Source organism: Podarcis muralis, chromosome 2 (assembly GCF_964188315.1).
Source record: "Podarcis muralis chromosome 2, rPodMur119.hap1.1, whole genome shotgun sequence".
NCBI classification, from domain to species: Eukaryota; Metazoa; Chordata; class Lepidosauria; order Squamata; family Lacertidae; genus Podarcis; species Podarcis muralis.
In genome coordinates, this window is record NC_135656.1 from 11423629 (window position 1) to 11440632 (window position 17004).

Consider the following 17004-nt stretch of genomic DNA (forward strand, 5'->3'; position numbering starts at 1 on the left):
CGCTGCTTTGGTCTGTATTGTTGTTGTGCCTTTAAACCCCAGCTTCTTTTGCAGGAATCTACAGGAGAAGCTTTTCATGGCACAAACTTGATAACGTATGTGCATCAAGTCAGTCACTGTGAAAGGCACAGCTACAGAAGCCTGATGGAAAGTTGGCATGCTTCGTCCTGCACAGCCAATCAGCTGTATCTCTGGACAGGAGCTGCAATGGTTGTTGCCTATTTCTCTATACAAAAATACACCTAGGCTGCAAAGCAATGCATGTTCTCTAGGGAGCTGGCGGGAGAAAACATGCATAGGATTGGACTGTGCATGTCATACTGTACAGTGCCTCATGTTTCCCATTCTGAAGTTAGAAATAGGGATGGAGGACAAAACCAGTCTGTATATAATGCCTAATATGTCAAATTTTCATTTTCCAAAGCAATACGAGAACTGAAATACAGCCATCCTTTGAAATTCACACGTATCCAAATTTTGCGATGCAGTTCTCCAACGAAACCATGTTTACAAAAAACGCATTATATTAGGGGAATTTGCTTGCAGAAATGTGTATATGTTTGGTGAAACTGCATATAAACATGAGTTCAGAGAAATGTTCGGAGTCCAAATGAATTTTCATGAGGATTAAAGGGGGGGGGGAGAACCATAAATTGCTGCAAAGTGCATAGAAATATAATTAAGATTTGAAAAATGAGAAATGGAGAGCACCAAAATTGACAGATCCTTCCACCCCAGTTAGAAAGGCTGCCACCCAGTTCAGTTACCACCACCCCCAATCCCTGGTGCTCTTACATAGATTTCCTTATGTTGGAAGCGCTTCTCCAGATTCTGCATTAATGTATCCTCTGTCAATGGGTCCAGAAGCACCAGGTCTCCTACCCTACTGGTGTCAATTGCAGTATTGGCCTCCATGGCTGTGGGAGAGGCAGGAATTCCAGACACGAATGCCTACCTGCAAGGCAATGGAACAGCTAGGTGAGATCCAGATAATCCTGCCACAGAACCAGAAAGACCTCTCCTTAGTGACATGTGAAAAGCTGCTGCAGATTCTTGGCTCATACAAAGCCAGTGACAACGCAGGAGGGTCGGTGAGTCTGCAAACCTCCAGATGTTATTGCACTACAGCGTAGCTCATGGGTAGGCAAACTAAGGCCCGGGGCCCGGATCTGGCCCAATCGCCTTCTAAATCCGGCCCACGGACGGTCCGGGAATCAGCGTGTTTTTACATGAGGAGAATGTGTGCTTTTATTTAAAAGGCATCTCTGGGTTATTTGTGGGGCCTGACTGGTTTTTTTACATGAGCAGAATGTGTGCTTTTACAGTCATACCTCAGGATGAATACACTTCGGGTTAGGCATTTTTGGTTGCGCTCCGCGGCGACCTGGAAGTAACAGAGTGCGTTACTTCCGGGTTTTGCCGTGCGCGCATGCGCAGACCGTCAAAATGACATCACGCACATACGCAGAAGCACCGAAACGTGACCCACGCACGCGCAGATGCACGGACATGGGTTACGTTCGCTTTGGGATGTAAACAGGGCTCCAGAACGGATCCCGTTCACATCCTGAGGTACCACTGTATTTAAAATGGGTTATTTGTGGGGAATAGGAATTCGTTCATTATTATTTTTTCAAAATATAGTCCAGCCCCCCACAAGGTCAGAAGGAATGTGGACCGGCCCCCTGCTGAAAAAGTCTGCTGACCCCTGGCGTAGCTCACCATCCTTGGCCTTGCTGACTGGGGCTGATGGAATCTGGAATCCGACAACATCTGGAGGACCTTGGATTCCTTGCCCTTGCTGTAGATGGGTACAGTGGTACCTCGGGTTACGTTACCTTCGGGTAACGTAATTTCAAGTTATGAACGTGGCAAACCCGGAAGTGTATACTTCCAGGTTTCGCCGCACACGCATGCGCAAAAGCGCTCTATCGTGTCATGCGCATGCGCAGAAGCGGCACCTCTGGATACAGACTTTTTGGGGTAAGTATGGACCAGTTTGTATCCGAAGGGTCCACTGTATTATGCAAGAGACACAAGGGGGGGGGGTTGCTTTCAAGAGCAACTGTGTACATAAGACCATCTGCATTGCAGGGAGTTGGACTTTATGATCCTTGGGGTCCCTTCCAGCTATGGTTCTATGATCTATGCTAGATGGTGGTTGATGGGAGTTGGAGTCCAACAACATCTGGAAAGCCACAGGTCAGTCACAGTTGCTCTTAGATATTTTGGGGGGGGAAATATCTAATTGAAAAAATGCTCCCATAAACAGAGGTGAAATCCACAATGTGTGCTACAGTTTAAGTAAATATCTTGGAGACCCTGCCTCTGTTTTTATGTTCCATTATCTTGTTTCAGATGAACTGAAAGCACCCTCCCTGTTACGATGTAGTGAGATTATCACCTGATTAGTGTGAGTGGGTCTATTACGGCGGTTTTACGAGAAGTGGCTCCAGATGGTATTTGACACAAGAGAACAGCTAAAATGTTCTTTAATGGCTGTGTATGTTCATTTTCAGAATGGGCCACTCACTCATAGAGTTGAGATTCAAGACCAGTGTCTGTTTGGCAGATATAGGAAATAGAGTGCTATTGGTTGGGTGAAGATGAAGAATGGTGAGGCCTGGACAGAGTCTCTCTCTCTCTCTCTCTCTCTCTCTCTCTCTCTCTCTCTCTCTCCTCTCTCTCTTACTGCTTCCAGGCGTCTTGCTTATTGAGCATTCAACCTAGAATCATAGAATCTTCGAGCTGGAAGGAGCCCAACCCCCTGATCTGTTTGCAGAGAGATTAGGCAACACTGGATTGTTTACAGGGAGGTTAGACCAGTGTTTCCCAACCTTTTTTGGGCAAAGGCACACTTGTTTCATGAAAAAAATCTCGAGGCACACCACCATTACAGCCCCGTGACGTCAGCGCGCAGCGTCACGCCGGGAGGGACATGAATTGCTAGCAAATTACATAATCACCTCCTTGAGGGCTGGCTCATCTTCTCCGAAGGCAGAACCCCATTAATTAACAGCACAGACTCACACCATAGCCAAGACGAGGGGGGAAAACCTCAGTCATGCACAGTCATGCACATGTGGGGGCTAAATGAGGACGAAGACCGGGCAGAGAGCAGGGTTCAAATCACCCCACCTGGCCAGGACAATCCCTGGGTGCTCCCTTGGGCCACTCGCCTGACCCACCTCGCAGGGCTGTTGTTGCGAGGATAACACGGGGAGAACCACGCGCGCCCCCGGGAGCTCCTTGGAGGAGAAAGCGGGCGATGAGTGCAATGCACGAAATATATGAGAGGCGACCAGGTTTTGCAGGTGAGGGGCCCCGCCAGCCTCCGCTTCCAACACCCGGCGCAACGACGCCGAAGTTTCCCCCCGGGCTCGGCTCGGGGAGCAGCGCTGCTCCCCCCCGGCTCCCCTTCGCCCTCCCGGCTCTCTCTGCCGCCCACTGGGGACCCCCCTCACCTGCCAAGTCCGGAGCGCCGGTGGAAGTTGCATGCATGCATGCAGGGCGCCGCGTTGCCATTGCATTGCACTGCACTCCATGCAACGCCTGCACGCATGCATTGCCTTGCACAGCCGCCAAGGGGTCTCCCCGCGGTCCGATGCGTCCCCTCCGGCGCGGATGCAGCATTGCAAAAATAAAAAACCCCCGACGCAGCCCTACCTGGGGGGCAGCCTCCGCCTCCGCCGCTCCGCCTCCGCAGGGATCCCCGGGCTCCATCCTGCCGCCCGATCTCCGGGGGGCGCAGGCAGGCTGCGCGGGGTCTGCGCGGAAGAGCCCCTGCCCGCCCGGCCGCCGCCGCTGCGCTCATTCCATGGCCGGGAGAAGAGCGCTTCAAACAAAACGCCCGGCCCGCCAGGCCACGCTGGGAAACGTAGTTTGCGCACCCCGCGCGGGCGCGGAGCCCAAGGACGAGGGGACTACGGATCCCGGCAGCCCCCGCGCCGGGGACGGAGGGGGAGAGGCCGGGTGCAGGGATGGAGGGACGGGTGGGCGAGCGAGTGAGTGAGTGGCAGCCGCCAAGCCTTGGCCGAGAGCCAGGAAGGGCCTCCCCGGAGGAGGAGGAGGAGGAGGAGGGAGGCGCAGAGCGGGAGGGAGGGAGGGAACCCCAGGGGTCATCTAGTGATGGCGCCCCAATCGAAAATTTGACTTTAAAAAAAAAAAAAATCTTTCAATTTTTTAATTTTTCCCGCGGCACACCAGGCAACATCTCGCGGCACACTAGTGTGCCGCGGAACAGTGGTTGGGAAACACTGGGTTAGACGTCATTGCTTTGAAGAAAGTACTGCCCCACACTTTCCACTGCATTTCTCCATCCCTTTCTTCAGTGTGAAGGGTTCAGGTTTCCTTCCTGGGCAGCAGGGAGAGAGGAAAGTGGTGTGTTGCACTAGGGCTCCAAACCAAATGTAATTGCACGTCCTGAATTTTCCAATATGTGGTTGAATCCCACCCAAAACACAGTGAGAGTCTGAAAGCACCCTCTCTTTTTTTTTGTAGGTCTGATATAGGACTCAGCTACATTAATAAAGACACAGCTATTTGAATGTGCTATAAACATGCAACACCAAGTGGCGCCAGAGAGCAAGAAATTTTAAAACACAATTTTGCACATATATTTTTTCTTTCGTTATAAATATCACATTTCTGACTTATTTATAGCGTTTCCCCCCTATGTGTAGATCCACCCATAGACTAAAAGACCAGCTGTTTTACATGGCTGCCCCTTTACCTCTACTTAAGCTCTGCTTCTCCATTTGCAACAAAGCAATAAATATTCAGGGGTCCAGCCTCTCTATTTTCCTTATTCAGTGAATGCACACGTGGCAGGGCGCAACACCACAGTGCTACAATTCCCAGAGTTCCATAAGAAGAGGCATTGGCTGTCAAACTACTCAGGGAATTGCAGCTCTGGGAGAGGAACACAGCTCCCTTTTGGGGGGAGCGGGTAGCCATGATTGCTTAAAGTGGTATCACGGGGTTCAAAATGAATGCTGTGAATGTAGCCTCTGTGTTGCTTCAATTCAACACAAAAACAAAGCATGACTCTGAATATCCAGTCTGTGCTGCACCGTAATGAAGGGAAGCAGCAACAATAAGGGAAGCACATGCAGGGAAGGCTAAAAGGTTGCCAGCTCATAAGTGCTTTGTGAGGAGATGCTGAGTGCCTTCCCTACCACCCCCACCCCCACCCTTCCATCCTGCCGGGTGCCATTGATTCCTAGGCCAGCTGACAGCTGTTGGCGGCCCAACTTCCTGCTCTGAGTCACTGGTGTCCTTGCAAGCCTGAGGTGGTTCTTCCCAGTGGTATTAACCTCTTCGTGGCTAGTTCCAAAGTCTAACCTAGAAGACAGCACTCGGAGCACTTTCCTCCCTGCAAGCCAAACTCACAGCTGCAGTTAAGTTGGCAATCCTATGCTTCATTTACTCGAAAGTAAGTCCCATTAAAAACCAGTGGGACTTCCAAGTAAACATGGCTAAGAGCAAGCTGCACAAATGCGACTTGTTTCAGAACCCACCCTTGCACCACTGCTGCCTCAGCACTGGTGCAAATGTCCATGGATTTGTCTAATCTATTTTTTTAAAGTCATGCAAGCTAGTGGCCAAGGGCAGACCATGTTAAGGAATTGTAGCTTTGTGAAGATTAAACCACAGTTCCCAAGAATCTTTAGGGGAAATAATGGGCTTTAAATGGGCTTTAAAAAGCATGTCTTTGTGTCCTGCTACCCTTCTTTTATGGGGCTCCAAGGTGCAGTTTTACCTTTGAGATAAGTTCACCTGAGAGGCAGTGACTGATAAGAGATGGCGTAGCTTAGGAGCTATGTTTCTGAGCTATGAATCAGGAAACCCCTGGTTCAAAACTTGCTGCTTCTTTCTTTCTTTCTTTCTTTCTTTCTTTCTTTCTTTCTTTCTTTCTTCTCCACTCCCCCTCCAACTCAACTTTAATTGTGCAACCTGAATTTGCTGTTATGGGATTGAATCCCACCTGAAGATTGCAAAAGTCTGGAAATGGTGTGTGTATGTGTGTGCATGAGAAGGAGAAAAAGAAGGCAGAGATTTTCAGTGTGAAAATGGTGCCTGGGAATAGGGTTAAAGAGCCTCTCTCTTCCTGTCCCAGTCTTCCACTTAAACCTGCAATCTCAGCAGTTGCATTGTACTAACAAAAAACCAACAATCCCAAAATGGATTGCATGCCCTCTAACATTTCTCCGATGAAAATAGGGACGTCCCATCCCATAAAAATAATTTTAGTATTTAGACACCACCCATCTGATTGGGTTGCCCCAGCCATTCTGGGTGGCTTCCAACATATATAAAAACATAATAAAACATTAAACATTCAAAGAAAAATTTCATATACTGGGTTGCTTTCAGGCAGCTTGGGGGTCAGAAAACTCCATAAAGGTAAAGGTAAAGGGACCCCTGACCATTAGGTCCAGTCGTGGCCGACTCTGGGCTTGCGGCGCTCATCTCGCTTTCCTGGCTGAGGAAGCAGGCATACAGCTTCTGGGTCATGTGGCCAGCATGACTAAGCCGCTTCTTCTTCATGACCAGAGCAGCGCACGAAAATGCCGTTTACCTTCCCGCCGGAGCGGTACCTATTTATCTACTTGCACTTTGACATGCTTTTGAACTGCTAGGTTGGCAGGAACAGGGACCGAGCAATGGGAGCTCACCCCGTCGCGGGGATTTGAACCGCCGACCTTCTGATCGGCAAGTCCTAGGCTCTGTGGTTTAACCCACAGTGCCACCTGCATCCCTAACTCCATAACCTGCAACATTTATTCAATGAAAATAGGGACATCCTAAGGAAAAGCGGGACATTTTTGGGATCAAATCAGAAACTGGGTCACCTTCTGTAAATCCGGGACTGTCGCTGGGGGAAAAAGGACACTAGGAGCGTTTGGATTGCAGAGCCACAGATAAAGTCTTAGCAGTGCTGTGCGTCTGCTAGTCATGCGTCTGGCTGAGGGTGAAGCTGGGAAGCCAGCGAAGACTCTTTCCTGGCACTGGCCAACAATCCCTTAGCAAAGCAGTCTGTTGTTGTCTGAGTTACTAAATTGCTGTTTGCCCCCAGAGTAGACTCAGCAAGAAAACTCAATGAAGCTGCATCAGCAGCACTAATCGAGGAGTTCCTGTGAGCGGCACAATCGTTAGCCTGACTATAAAAGAACTTTATGGCCGGGAAGGAGTTGAACAGCCCGGATGCTGTACTTTCTCCTTTGTATCTCCCAGGTGAGAGCAGAAGGCCCAACTGCGATAGCATCTCAACCTAACGTAGTTGGGTAAATAAACAGAGGCATATGGCCAGTGGTTAGTTTTCAGTCCATTTATGGGGAGCCAAACTCGGAACAGAAGCTGGGATAGATGCATTGAGAGCCAGAGCTCTTGGGTTGTCCAGGTGTACTTGATTCTCGCCTTAACAGTTATTGTGATGCAATGGTTAGGCTACTTTGTCTTGAGGGTCTCTCTTCTGCTTTTCTTGTTTATTGTGGGCTGCCATGGTTTCTTATGGCTGCCACATGGGAGGAGTTTAACTGTTCCCTTTGGCTATGTAGCTACTGACCAGAGAAACTGTAAGCTCACACTAGGGAGAAGCTGGGAGTTTATCTGAAGTCCTCATGAGAAGAGACCTGCCGGATCAGGACAAAAGCCCACAGCATCCTGTCCTCACAGTGACCAACCACATGGCCATCAGAAGCTCCAAGGCCAGACCCAAGTGCAACAGCATCCGATTTAGATATTAGCTATGAATCAAGGGCGGTCGGATGAAGGGGTTTATACTTCCAATAAGATTTGTTTTGTTAACCAGATTTATATCCCCTTTTCCCACGAGAACTTCCCCAATACACACAAGTAATAATATAGGATGGCAGCCAACACTGGTCATACTCACTGATCCCGTTGATTTCAGTGCGTACACTCTAAGTATGGCAAATTTTGGCTATTACCCATTGTTTCTTGTAAGGCCACAGGGCTTCAAACCCAGGCCTCCCTTGTCTAAGTAAAGTACACCAACCCAAGGCTAGGGAACGTTTGGACCTTCAGATGTTGTTGGACTACAGTTCCCATCATGCCTGACCACTGGCCGTGCTGGGGCTAATGGGAGTCCAATAACATCTGGAGGGACAGAAGTTCCCCAGCCCTGCTTTGTTCGAAGGAAAATAATATACATAACAACGATTCAGGAGCGGCAAATGTGGTGCTCTCCAGCTCCAGATGTTGTTGGGGGTGGTGGTTTCCAATTCTGATAGAAGCTGGTTTGGAAGAAAACACATCAGAATGTAGAACTTCATAAGAAGTGACAGAGCAGCTGTGGCTTGCAGTTTATGATGTTTGGACACACCACTTCTCAAACCAGCGGTGGGAACACACCACATGCAGGGTCAATGGGAATGTGTGCCCACCCCCAAATGTGCTCATTGCTAACTGTTTGGGGAGTGGGTAAGAGGGACACTGGGTGATGGAACAGAGTATCCTGGAGAAGATGGAACACTAAACAGTGCTGCAACATTTTGTTGCAGATCCCACTTGTTAACATTTACAGTGGTACCTTGGGTCAAGAACTTAATTCGTTCTGGAGGTCTGTTCTTTACCTGAAACTGTTCTTAACCTGAGGTACCACTTTAGCTAATGGGGCCTCCCACTGCCGCCGCACCGCCACCGCGCGATTTCTGTTCTCATCCTGAAGCAAAGTTCTTAACCTGAGGTACTATTTCTGGGTTAGCAGAGTCTGTAACCTGAAGCATCTGTAACCAGAGGTACCACTGTATTCATTTTTAAACCATTCTTTTGATAATGAGGGACTCAAATACACTGAAACAATGTCGCATTTGTAGGAAGTTCCACAAAAATCTATCTTGACATTTGTATTTCCTCACAAACGGTCGCATTTAAATGAAAAACAGCTTCAGGAGGGCACACTTCTGATCAATGGGGGAGGAGTAGGGATTGTTTGTGTCAGTGTGTTCTGCTCATGTTGTTTGCCCCCAAGTATTCCTGTTAGCTGTTTCATTCAGCCTATTTATAACATATCATCTAAGGGTGAAAACCAGAACTTCCTCCGGCAACTTGTCCCAATTCCCAGGTATTCTTATGGGTAGGAAATCTTGTCTTCCTTTAATTTAAGCCCATCTTTGCTTTGCCCTCAGTGTTGACAGAAAACAATTAGTGGTTGTGCTTCAGACTGCAGCAGTCTATACTATTGGAAAAGTTAACTCCTTTCCCAGATGGTGGAACATTATCTGTCCCTTCTGAATTTTCCAGCGGCTTTTGCATTCCAAACAATTACTGCACTTGGTTGTCCTCCTCTGAACCCATCTGATATATCTTGAATGGTAGTATCAAAAAGTACATGCAGGATTACTCTGTTTTTCTTTTCTTTTTTTACTCACAGAGCTTAATTCATGATATGAGAGGTGGCATGGGAGAAGAAGAATGCCTATTGAGAAGGAGTGGTTTATTAATTTATTTAGCTGTACAAAGTACAGTGGGTATGTGTGTGTATATACACACACACACAACCCATATTTTTCGGTGTATAAGATGCCCCCATGTATAAGACTATTTGGGGGGACTCTAAATTAAGAAAACACCCCTCAGCACGACCTGTGTATAAGAAGAGCCCCAATTTTAAACTTAATTTTTTGGTAAAAAAAAACCCTAGTCTTATACACAGAAAAATACGGTATGTATGTTTGTTCTGACCTAAAGACCTGGTTTTCCCTGGGGAAAGAGTGGGCCAAAGGGGAAATGGCTTGAACCTGTGCCTAGAAAATACGGGTCAAGCAGAAAACCGCTTGGACCCATGCTTTCTAAGCATGAGACAAGTGCAAGTGTGGACAAGCCCTGAATCAGACCATTGATCTCCCATGAAGCCCAGTTTACAACTAAAAAGTGCTCTGGAGCAGCTCAAGCAGGGATCTTTCCCAGCCTGAGATCCATTTAGCTGGAGATTTCAGGGACTGAACCTGGGACTTTCAGCATGAAAAGCCCGTGCTCAGCTGCTGATCTATGCCCTTCCATCAACCTCAGCAAGAATGAAGCATGCACATAATGGAAAATGCATGAGTCAAGAACGGCACAAGGGCACTGAGAGACTAGCTATGTGTAAATGACACAGGGTACCACTTCACAAAACCGCTAGGTGGAAAGCAGCTCTGTGCAAGATGTAACATGCAACCCACCTGCTGATCATCACACATGAAAACTGCGTAGGCGTGCTCGTGCTATGTACATTCAATGTGAAGTCACAGGCAATCATGGCAGCAAACTTTGCCCATGCACGATACATGAACCTCTACTCTAGTAACTTCTACACTACAGTGCTTTCCCTCTGAGAATGGGGCATAGTATTTAAATGTGCCTAATAAATTAGTAATTGCTCTGAAGCACCATAATCTTGGTTACACTAACTCTATTTGGATTTGCACCAAATCTTGCATCTGTATGCAAGATTCCCTATTGTTCCCTATTGTTCTTGCATCTGTATGCAAGATTCCCTATTGTTCCCTATTGTTAAGCCCCCCCCCCCCCCGTCATTAAGATCAGGAGATCAGTAGAACATCAGCTTCTTTTAAAAAAATAAAATTAAACACCACCAACATTTATTGCACTTTATAAAACAGCCAACCTTCACCTTTGATTTATAAGGCTGCCCATGGACTCTGCACCACCACCATAAAATCTCAATATCCTTATCAGTCCTGCTTGAATAAAGTTCATATCTGAAGCGAGCAGTTTTATGTTCACTCTGTTGGTATACTGTATTAAGGTTGGTTCAAAAGAGGATACGAATGATGACTTGGGTGATAAGGTAGCCATCTGTACCCAATTTGCAACTGAAACGCTTGCACCTTTGCAAGTTATGTTATGCTACCGTTTATCTGGCTCAAAGGACCCCCAAAGCAGGAAACACAAACACAACAGAAAGACACAATAAAAATGGAATAAATAAATGGGAAGTTAAACAATGTAAAATAGCAAAATCACAAAATACACTGTTTTTGTCTTGATGAGCTGCTTCTATGCTCTCATCACCATCGCAGAAAGAGTTCCAGCACTGCACTTGGAAGGCAGGTTAACTCACATCCCCACCAATCTCTCACCTAGGAGCAAGCCCATCTGCAGCCAATAGCCTAGAGGATACCCCTTGCCTTTGTCACACCCTTGGTCACTCCTTTGGGGTTGCCCTACCAAGGCTAGCCTGCCAGCAGCAACCAACCACCAATGGCAGCACCCAAATAAATAGGCTTTTCTCCTTGGAAACCAGCTACAGCTGTGGCAACATTCTTTCCTCTTCACACTCTTTCCTGCTCCCACCGGCTGCTGTTCTCCAGATGCAGCAATAGCCATGGTACTGCTATCTGCCTCCTCTCACAGCTGAACTGCACCAAACCTTTAAAAGTTGAAGATACTTATGAACCAACCCAGACCCCGTGACCACAACCTGAGGCCCTTCTTTGGGTACCTCCCCCACAATAGGTCCGGAGGGTGGCAACATGGGTATGGGCCTTTTTTTGTGGTGGCTCCTCATTTGTGGAATGCACTCACCCCAAGTAGGTTTGCTTCGCAGCTTCATCACATATGTTTAGGTGCCAGGCGAAAACAGTTCTCTTCAACCAGGCATTTGACTGATTAACATCCTATGGCCTTTTAAATGTGTCTGTGGGAGGGGATGTTATTGTTTTGTTTTTGTTCTATTATGTATTTTGTGGTTTCATTTTGTGTTTTTATGTTGTGAGTCACCCTGTGATCTTCAGATGAAGGGTGGTATACAAATTAAAATAGTAGTAGTAGTAGTAGTAGTAGTAGTAGTAGTAGTAATATAAGGCATGAGTTGGTGCAACTTTATAGGCATGCCACAGTACACATGCAGAGGTAAAGGTAAAAAAGGTAAAAGGCGACTATGAGGTGTGGCGCTCATCTCGCTTCAGGCCAAGGGAGCCGACATTTGTCCACAGACAGCTTTTCAGGTCATGTGGCCAGCATGACTAAACCGCTTCTGGCGCAACGGAGCAACTGGACACCGTGACAGAAGCCAGAGCTGTTCCTTCCTGCAACAACGGTACCTATTTATCTACTTGCACTTTCAAACTGCTAGGTTGGCAGAAGCTGGGACAAAGCAATGGAACACATGCAGAACCCTCACCTTCCTCCACGAAACCCAGGAAGCAGGCAGCCATGACATATTGCCATGAATCAGGCAGGATTACATATGAAGTTGCATTATACTAGGCATGTCCAACAGGCAGACTGTGATCGACTGGTAGATCATGGGGTGTTCCTGAGAGATCCTAGCAGACGTCTGGCCCCCCAGTGATCTCCTTCCAAACAAGTCTTTATATATAAAAAAATAATACTCTGGCTTCCTAAAAAAAAGCTCAATAAAGCTCAACAATTCAGATTACTGCCAGCTTCAGCTTTCTTCTACTGCGAGTAGATTGCAGTCTATCGGGAGTTGGACGACGTCCCTGCATTATATCAAGTCAGATCGTTGCCTCCGTCTAGTTCAGTGGGGTCTACTTGAGAGGTGGAAGACGTGTACCCTCCAGATGTTGCTGGACCCCCAACTCCCACCATCCCTGGCCTTTGGCCACTCTGGCTGAGGGCTGATGGGACCTGGAGTCCAACAGCAGCTGGAAGACCACAGGTTCCCCATCCCTGGTTTACTCTGACTCATGACTGTACTCTAGGTTTCCCAGGTGGTAAGCTTTCCCCACCCCTTGTACTTCGCACCGTGTGCTATGGTGCCTCCCACACCTTTCCCAGTCCTACCAAATGAGATCCCTTAAGGGGAGATGTCATGAGGACCTTCATGCATGCACAGGACATGCTCTACCACTGAACTATGATCTCTTCAGCTCCTAGCCAGGTTTGTGTCAAATGTCTACTGCCCGGGCCCAGGGCCAATCCTACCATTAGGCAGAATGACGAGAGTGCCACGGATGGCATATTCTGGGAGCTCTTCCTCCTGCGTTCATTTTCCTGTCTTTAAGGGTGAGATTTAGAGTGGTCTGGAACGGGGAGGTGGCAAAAGCCTTTTGTCTAGCCCCAGGTTAGGTCAGAGCCAAGGGAAAGGTGTGGGGTTTGTTTAGGCAGCTAGAGCAAGGATGGAGTACCAGATACAGTGGTACCTCAGGTTACACACACTTCAGGTTACATACACTTCAGGTTACAGACTCCGCTAACCCAGAAATAGTGCTTCAGGTTAAGAACTTTGCTTCAGGATGAGAACAGAAATTGTGCTCCGGCAGCGCGGTGGCGGCAGCAGGAGGCCCCATTAGCTAAAGTGGTGCTTCAGGTTAAGAACAGTTTCAGGTTAAGTGCGGACCTCCAGAACGAATTAAGTACTTAACCTGAGGTACCACTGTATTTCTAGACCTCATCTCCTGTCAACCCCTAGCCAGCATGGGCAGGAGTGATGTGAGTTGGAATGCAGGAAGGGGCACTGAGAATCTCCGCCAGGCCAGGGTGCTCACACTCTTAGCAACCCACAGTCACAGTGATCTCCAAGAGTCACAGAAGCCAAATGCATGTTTAGCAGGTTGCAGACAATGGGTGCCAGGGGCATCTAAATATTTGACAAGGGACTGGGGTGGGGGCAGGCAGAAGGATTTCCTGCTCGAAGAAATGGAGTGACTGATGGGAAGTCAACAAAGATAAACATTCATTCATTGGTGGGTGAATTTACCCCTGGTACTATTTTAACAAGTCATTTGCCTCCAGGCGGTTGGTATCACCTTTCCCCTGTGATGGTTTCCGTTCACAAATACAGTATCACCACTGTGGCAAATTGGCAGGGTTGGGGAAAGAAATTTAATTGAGTTTGCATCTATAGGTGAACCTACCTAATTTGCATTTACTGAAGCAATATGTGAACTCAAACACAGCCACACTTCAAAATTTGCACTTCTCCAAATTTTGCAGCCTAGTTCTCCAGCCAAGAAATGCACACACCAGGGTAAACTGTGCATATATTAGAGAAAGGAACATACAACAATGAATTACATTGGGGGAATGGTTTTGCAAAAATGTGTATATTGTGCAAAAAAAATCACACTAGGAGAAACGCACTCTAAAATGCTGATGAATTTTCATAAGGACTTTAGAAAGAGTTCAAACTGATGTGGAAATGTGGAGAAAGGAACCTAAGATTGGAAAAGTGAGAAATCAAGAAAAACTGGATTTGACATCTTTGCCCATTCCTACAAATTGGAGATAGTATTGCTCTTATTGGGCCCCTAATTTGTAGAATGCTTTGCTTCATCTTTTTAAGCCTGCGTGAGGAGGCAAATTAGTTACTTGCAAAAATCTCCCCCCTGCAACTGAGTTAGCTTCCAGACAACCTGTTTATTGAGCATTCATCCTGATTTGTTTACAGGGGGATTAGAGGACCTTGGCTATTTACTGAGCATTTATTCTAATCTGTTTGCAGGGAGGTTAGGCAGCATTGTGTCAAGCAATGTTTTCCTGTGCGTTTTACTGTCACTTTCCTTATTGCAAAAAGCCCAACCTTTTATGGCAACAATTAGCTTTAATTGTACAACCTGATTTTGCTGGTTTATGACTGAATCTCACCCAAATCAAGGATCTGGAAACACCCTGAGTCCAGGGCAAAGGGCTCCTAAAAAACAGTTCAGCTTTCTTCCCTCCCTTCACTGGGTCACAACTGATCTTCCAACAGCAGAGGTGGGAAAAGGCTACTTTCTGTGTTCAGCTGGCAGCATCTAGGGCTAGAGTATAAGGTTTGCCAGCACTCAGCTCCAGAATCCCTTTTCAGTGCCAAAGCTGATTCCAGGAATATGTGAATAGGTCTTGCACATTCTCCAATAGGCAAAGTTCCAGGGATATTGCTGCTTCAGTTTAAGGTTGGGGGGGATGTTATGAGAGAGCGCTAGAGATTTCTGGCATTTTTGTAATATTTGCCTCACGTACAAGTATACAAGCAGAACACATGTGGAGACAAACATTATGAGAAGGTATGTCTTGAAGCCATAAAGTCATCCAGCAGCCATAAAAATAATAAAAAGTGTCTCTGGGAACATGCCGAGTGCTTTTACCATGCCCCCCCATGCAACTGCAGCTTGTAAAGGTAAAGGTGAAGGGACCCCTGACCATTAGGTCCAGTCGTGACTGACTCTGGGGTTGCGGCGCTCATCTCGCTTTACTGGCTGAGGGAGCCGGCATACAGCTTCCGGGTCATGTGGCTAGCATGACTAAGCCGCTTCTGGCGAACCAGAGCAGCGCACGGAAACGCCGTTTACCTTCCCACCGGAGCGGTACCTATTTATCTACTTGCACTTTGATGTGCTTTCGAAATGCTAGGTTGGCAGGAGCAGGGACTGAGCAACGGGAGCTCACCCCGTCGTGGGGATTCGAACAGCCAAACTTCTGATCAGCAAGTCCTAGGCTCTGTGGTTTAACCCACAGCGCCACCCACGTCCCACATTAAATGTGTCTCTGGGAACATGCAGAGTGCTTTTACCATGCCCCCCCCCCCATGCAACTGCGGTCTGTACCTATGCAATCAAAAAGAGCAGAGTTTCGGGCAAGCTTGAACCTCAAACCCCCTCTTTGGGGTAAATGAAACACAGTCCAGTTGTAAGAGCTGGCCTGTGTCCCCCCACCCCCAACATATACCTTTCCGCTTTCTCCTCCTCCTTTCTTTCTCTGCCAACTCTTGTTTTGTTTTTCTTTGAAACTTCCGTGTCCGCAAACAAAGAAGAAAATGTCTTTGTCTTGGCAATGCCTCCCAAGAAGCACTGGAGATTGGGTAAAGGGTGTGGATTAGAGTAAGTTTTTCGGCACATTTCCTCTCCAAATCAGGAACAGGACAGACTTTACAGGGGGATTTCCTACAGACAGAAGCCGTCTCCCTGAAGGGGAGAGGGCTGCTTTTTGTAATAACACAGAGAGGATGCCTGCCCAGAAAACAAACAATGCTTCAAGGATGTAGATTTCCTATTTAACTAGCCGGGGGCGGGAGGGGGGCAGAGGTATCAGGCCCTGGTGTGCAAAGCCCTGAGAAAGCCGCAGAGTCTCCTACTTTGCAAGCAAGAATGAAGTTGGCCGGGAGGGAGCCATGCACTGTGAATAAAATGCCAAGGCAGGTTCCTACTCACCCCCTGAACAGGGAGACGTCCCACAGCTCTGCAGTCGCACACCCAAGCCTTTTCTCCAACGTAGCCCAGGGTTAGAACAAAAAGAGCAAGGAGGGCGATCTAGCTCAGCAGGAGCTGTCCATGGTTTGTCTCTTCTGCACCGTCCTGCTTGCCGCTCAGCAGTTTCTGACTGCCACACCTACTTCCTCCCCGCACTGCCTGCCACCAAATGATCTCCTCCTCCTCAGATCACAGGGCTACAAAGTCAACAGGGTTAATCATTACGTTGCTAGCAAAGTGCCCATCAATTTGATGGATGGAAGGAGTGTGTGTGTGTGTGTGTGTGTGTGTGTGTGTGTGTAAGGAGGGGTGTGTGTGTAAAGAGAGATTTGCAAAGAACTCCTGCATATTTCAAAAGCCTGTCCACTCTGTGCCTATAGAGCAGTGCTTCCCAAACTTTGGTTCTCCAGCTGTTTTTGAACTACAATTCCCATCATCTCTGACCACTGGTCCTGATAGCTTGGGATGATGGGAGTTGTAGTCCAAAAACAGCTGGAGACCCAAGTTTGGGAAACACTTCTATAGAGACACAGTGGACACTCATCCCACCAAGGGCTCTGTCACACTACCGAGTGTGAGTGACTGAGAGCAGGTTTGGGCCTCAACATGGTTCTGAGTGCTTTACTTCTCCCAGAACCCAGAAATAGTGCTTCAGGTTAAGAACTTTGCTTCAGGATAAGAACAGAAATCCTGCTCCGGCGGCGCGGCGGCGGCAGGAGGCCCCATTAGCTAAAGTGGTGCTTCAGGTTAAGAACAGTTTCAGGTTAAGAACGGACCTCCGGAACGAATTAAGTACTTAACCCGAGGTACCACTGTATATGTTTTGTAGTATTCCCAGCTT

The 17004-nt window shown here is 47.6% G+C and overlaps 1 protein-coding gene across 3 annotated transcripts in view; it reads right to left on the reverse strand.

Moving 5' to 3' along the window:
* Positions 1-16316, reverse strand: part of LOC114586197 (unconventional myosin-Ia-like) — a 58371-nt gene extending 42055 nt beyond the window's left edge. Inside the window, exons 1-2 of one of the 3 annotated variants that reach the window (XM_028709279.2) lie at positions 16125-16316; positions 796-955 (exon numbers count right to left, since the gene is read on the reverse strand). In XM_028709279.2, coding sequence (XP_028565112.2) covers positions 796-915 — 120 coding nt within the window. In that variant the 5' untranslated portion in view covers positions 916-955; positions 16125-16316. Of the gene's footprint in view, positions 1-795; positions 956-15642; positions 15818-16124 lie in introns of those variants that run through there. The other 2 variants (XM_077923868.1, XM_028709289.2) reach the window with 2 other exon arrangements.
* Positions 16317-17004: the final 688 nt, after the last annotated feature.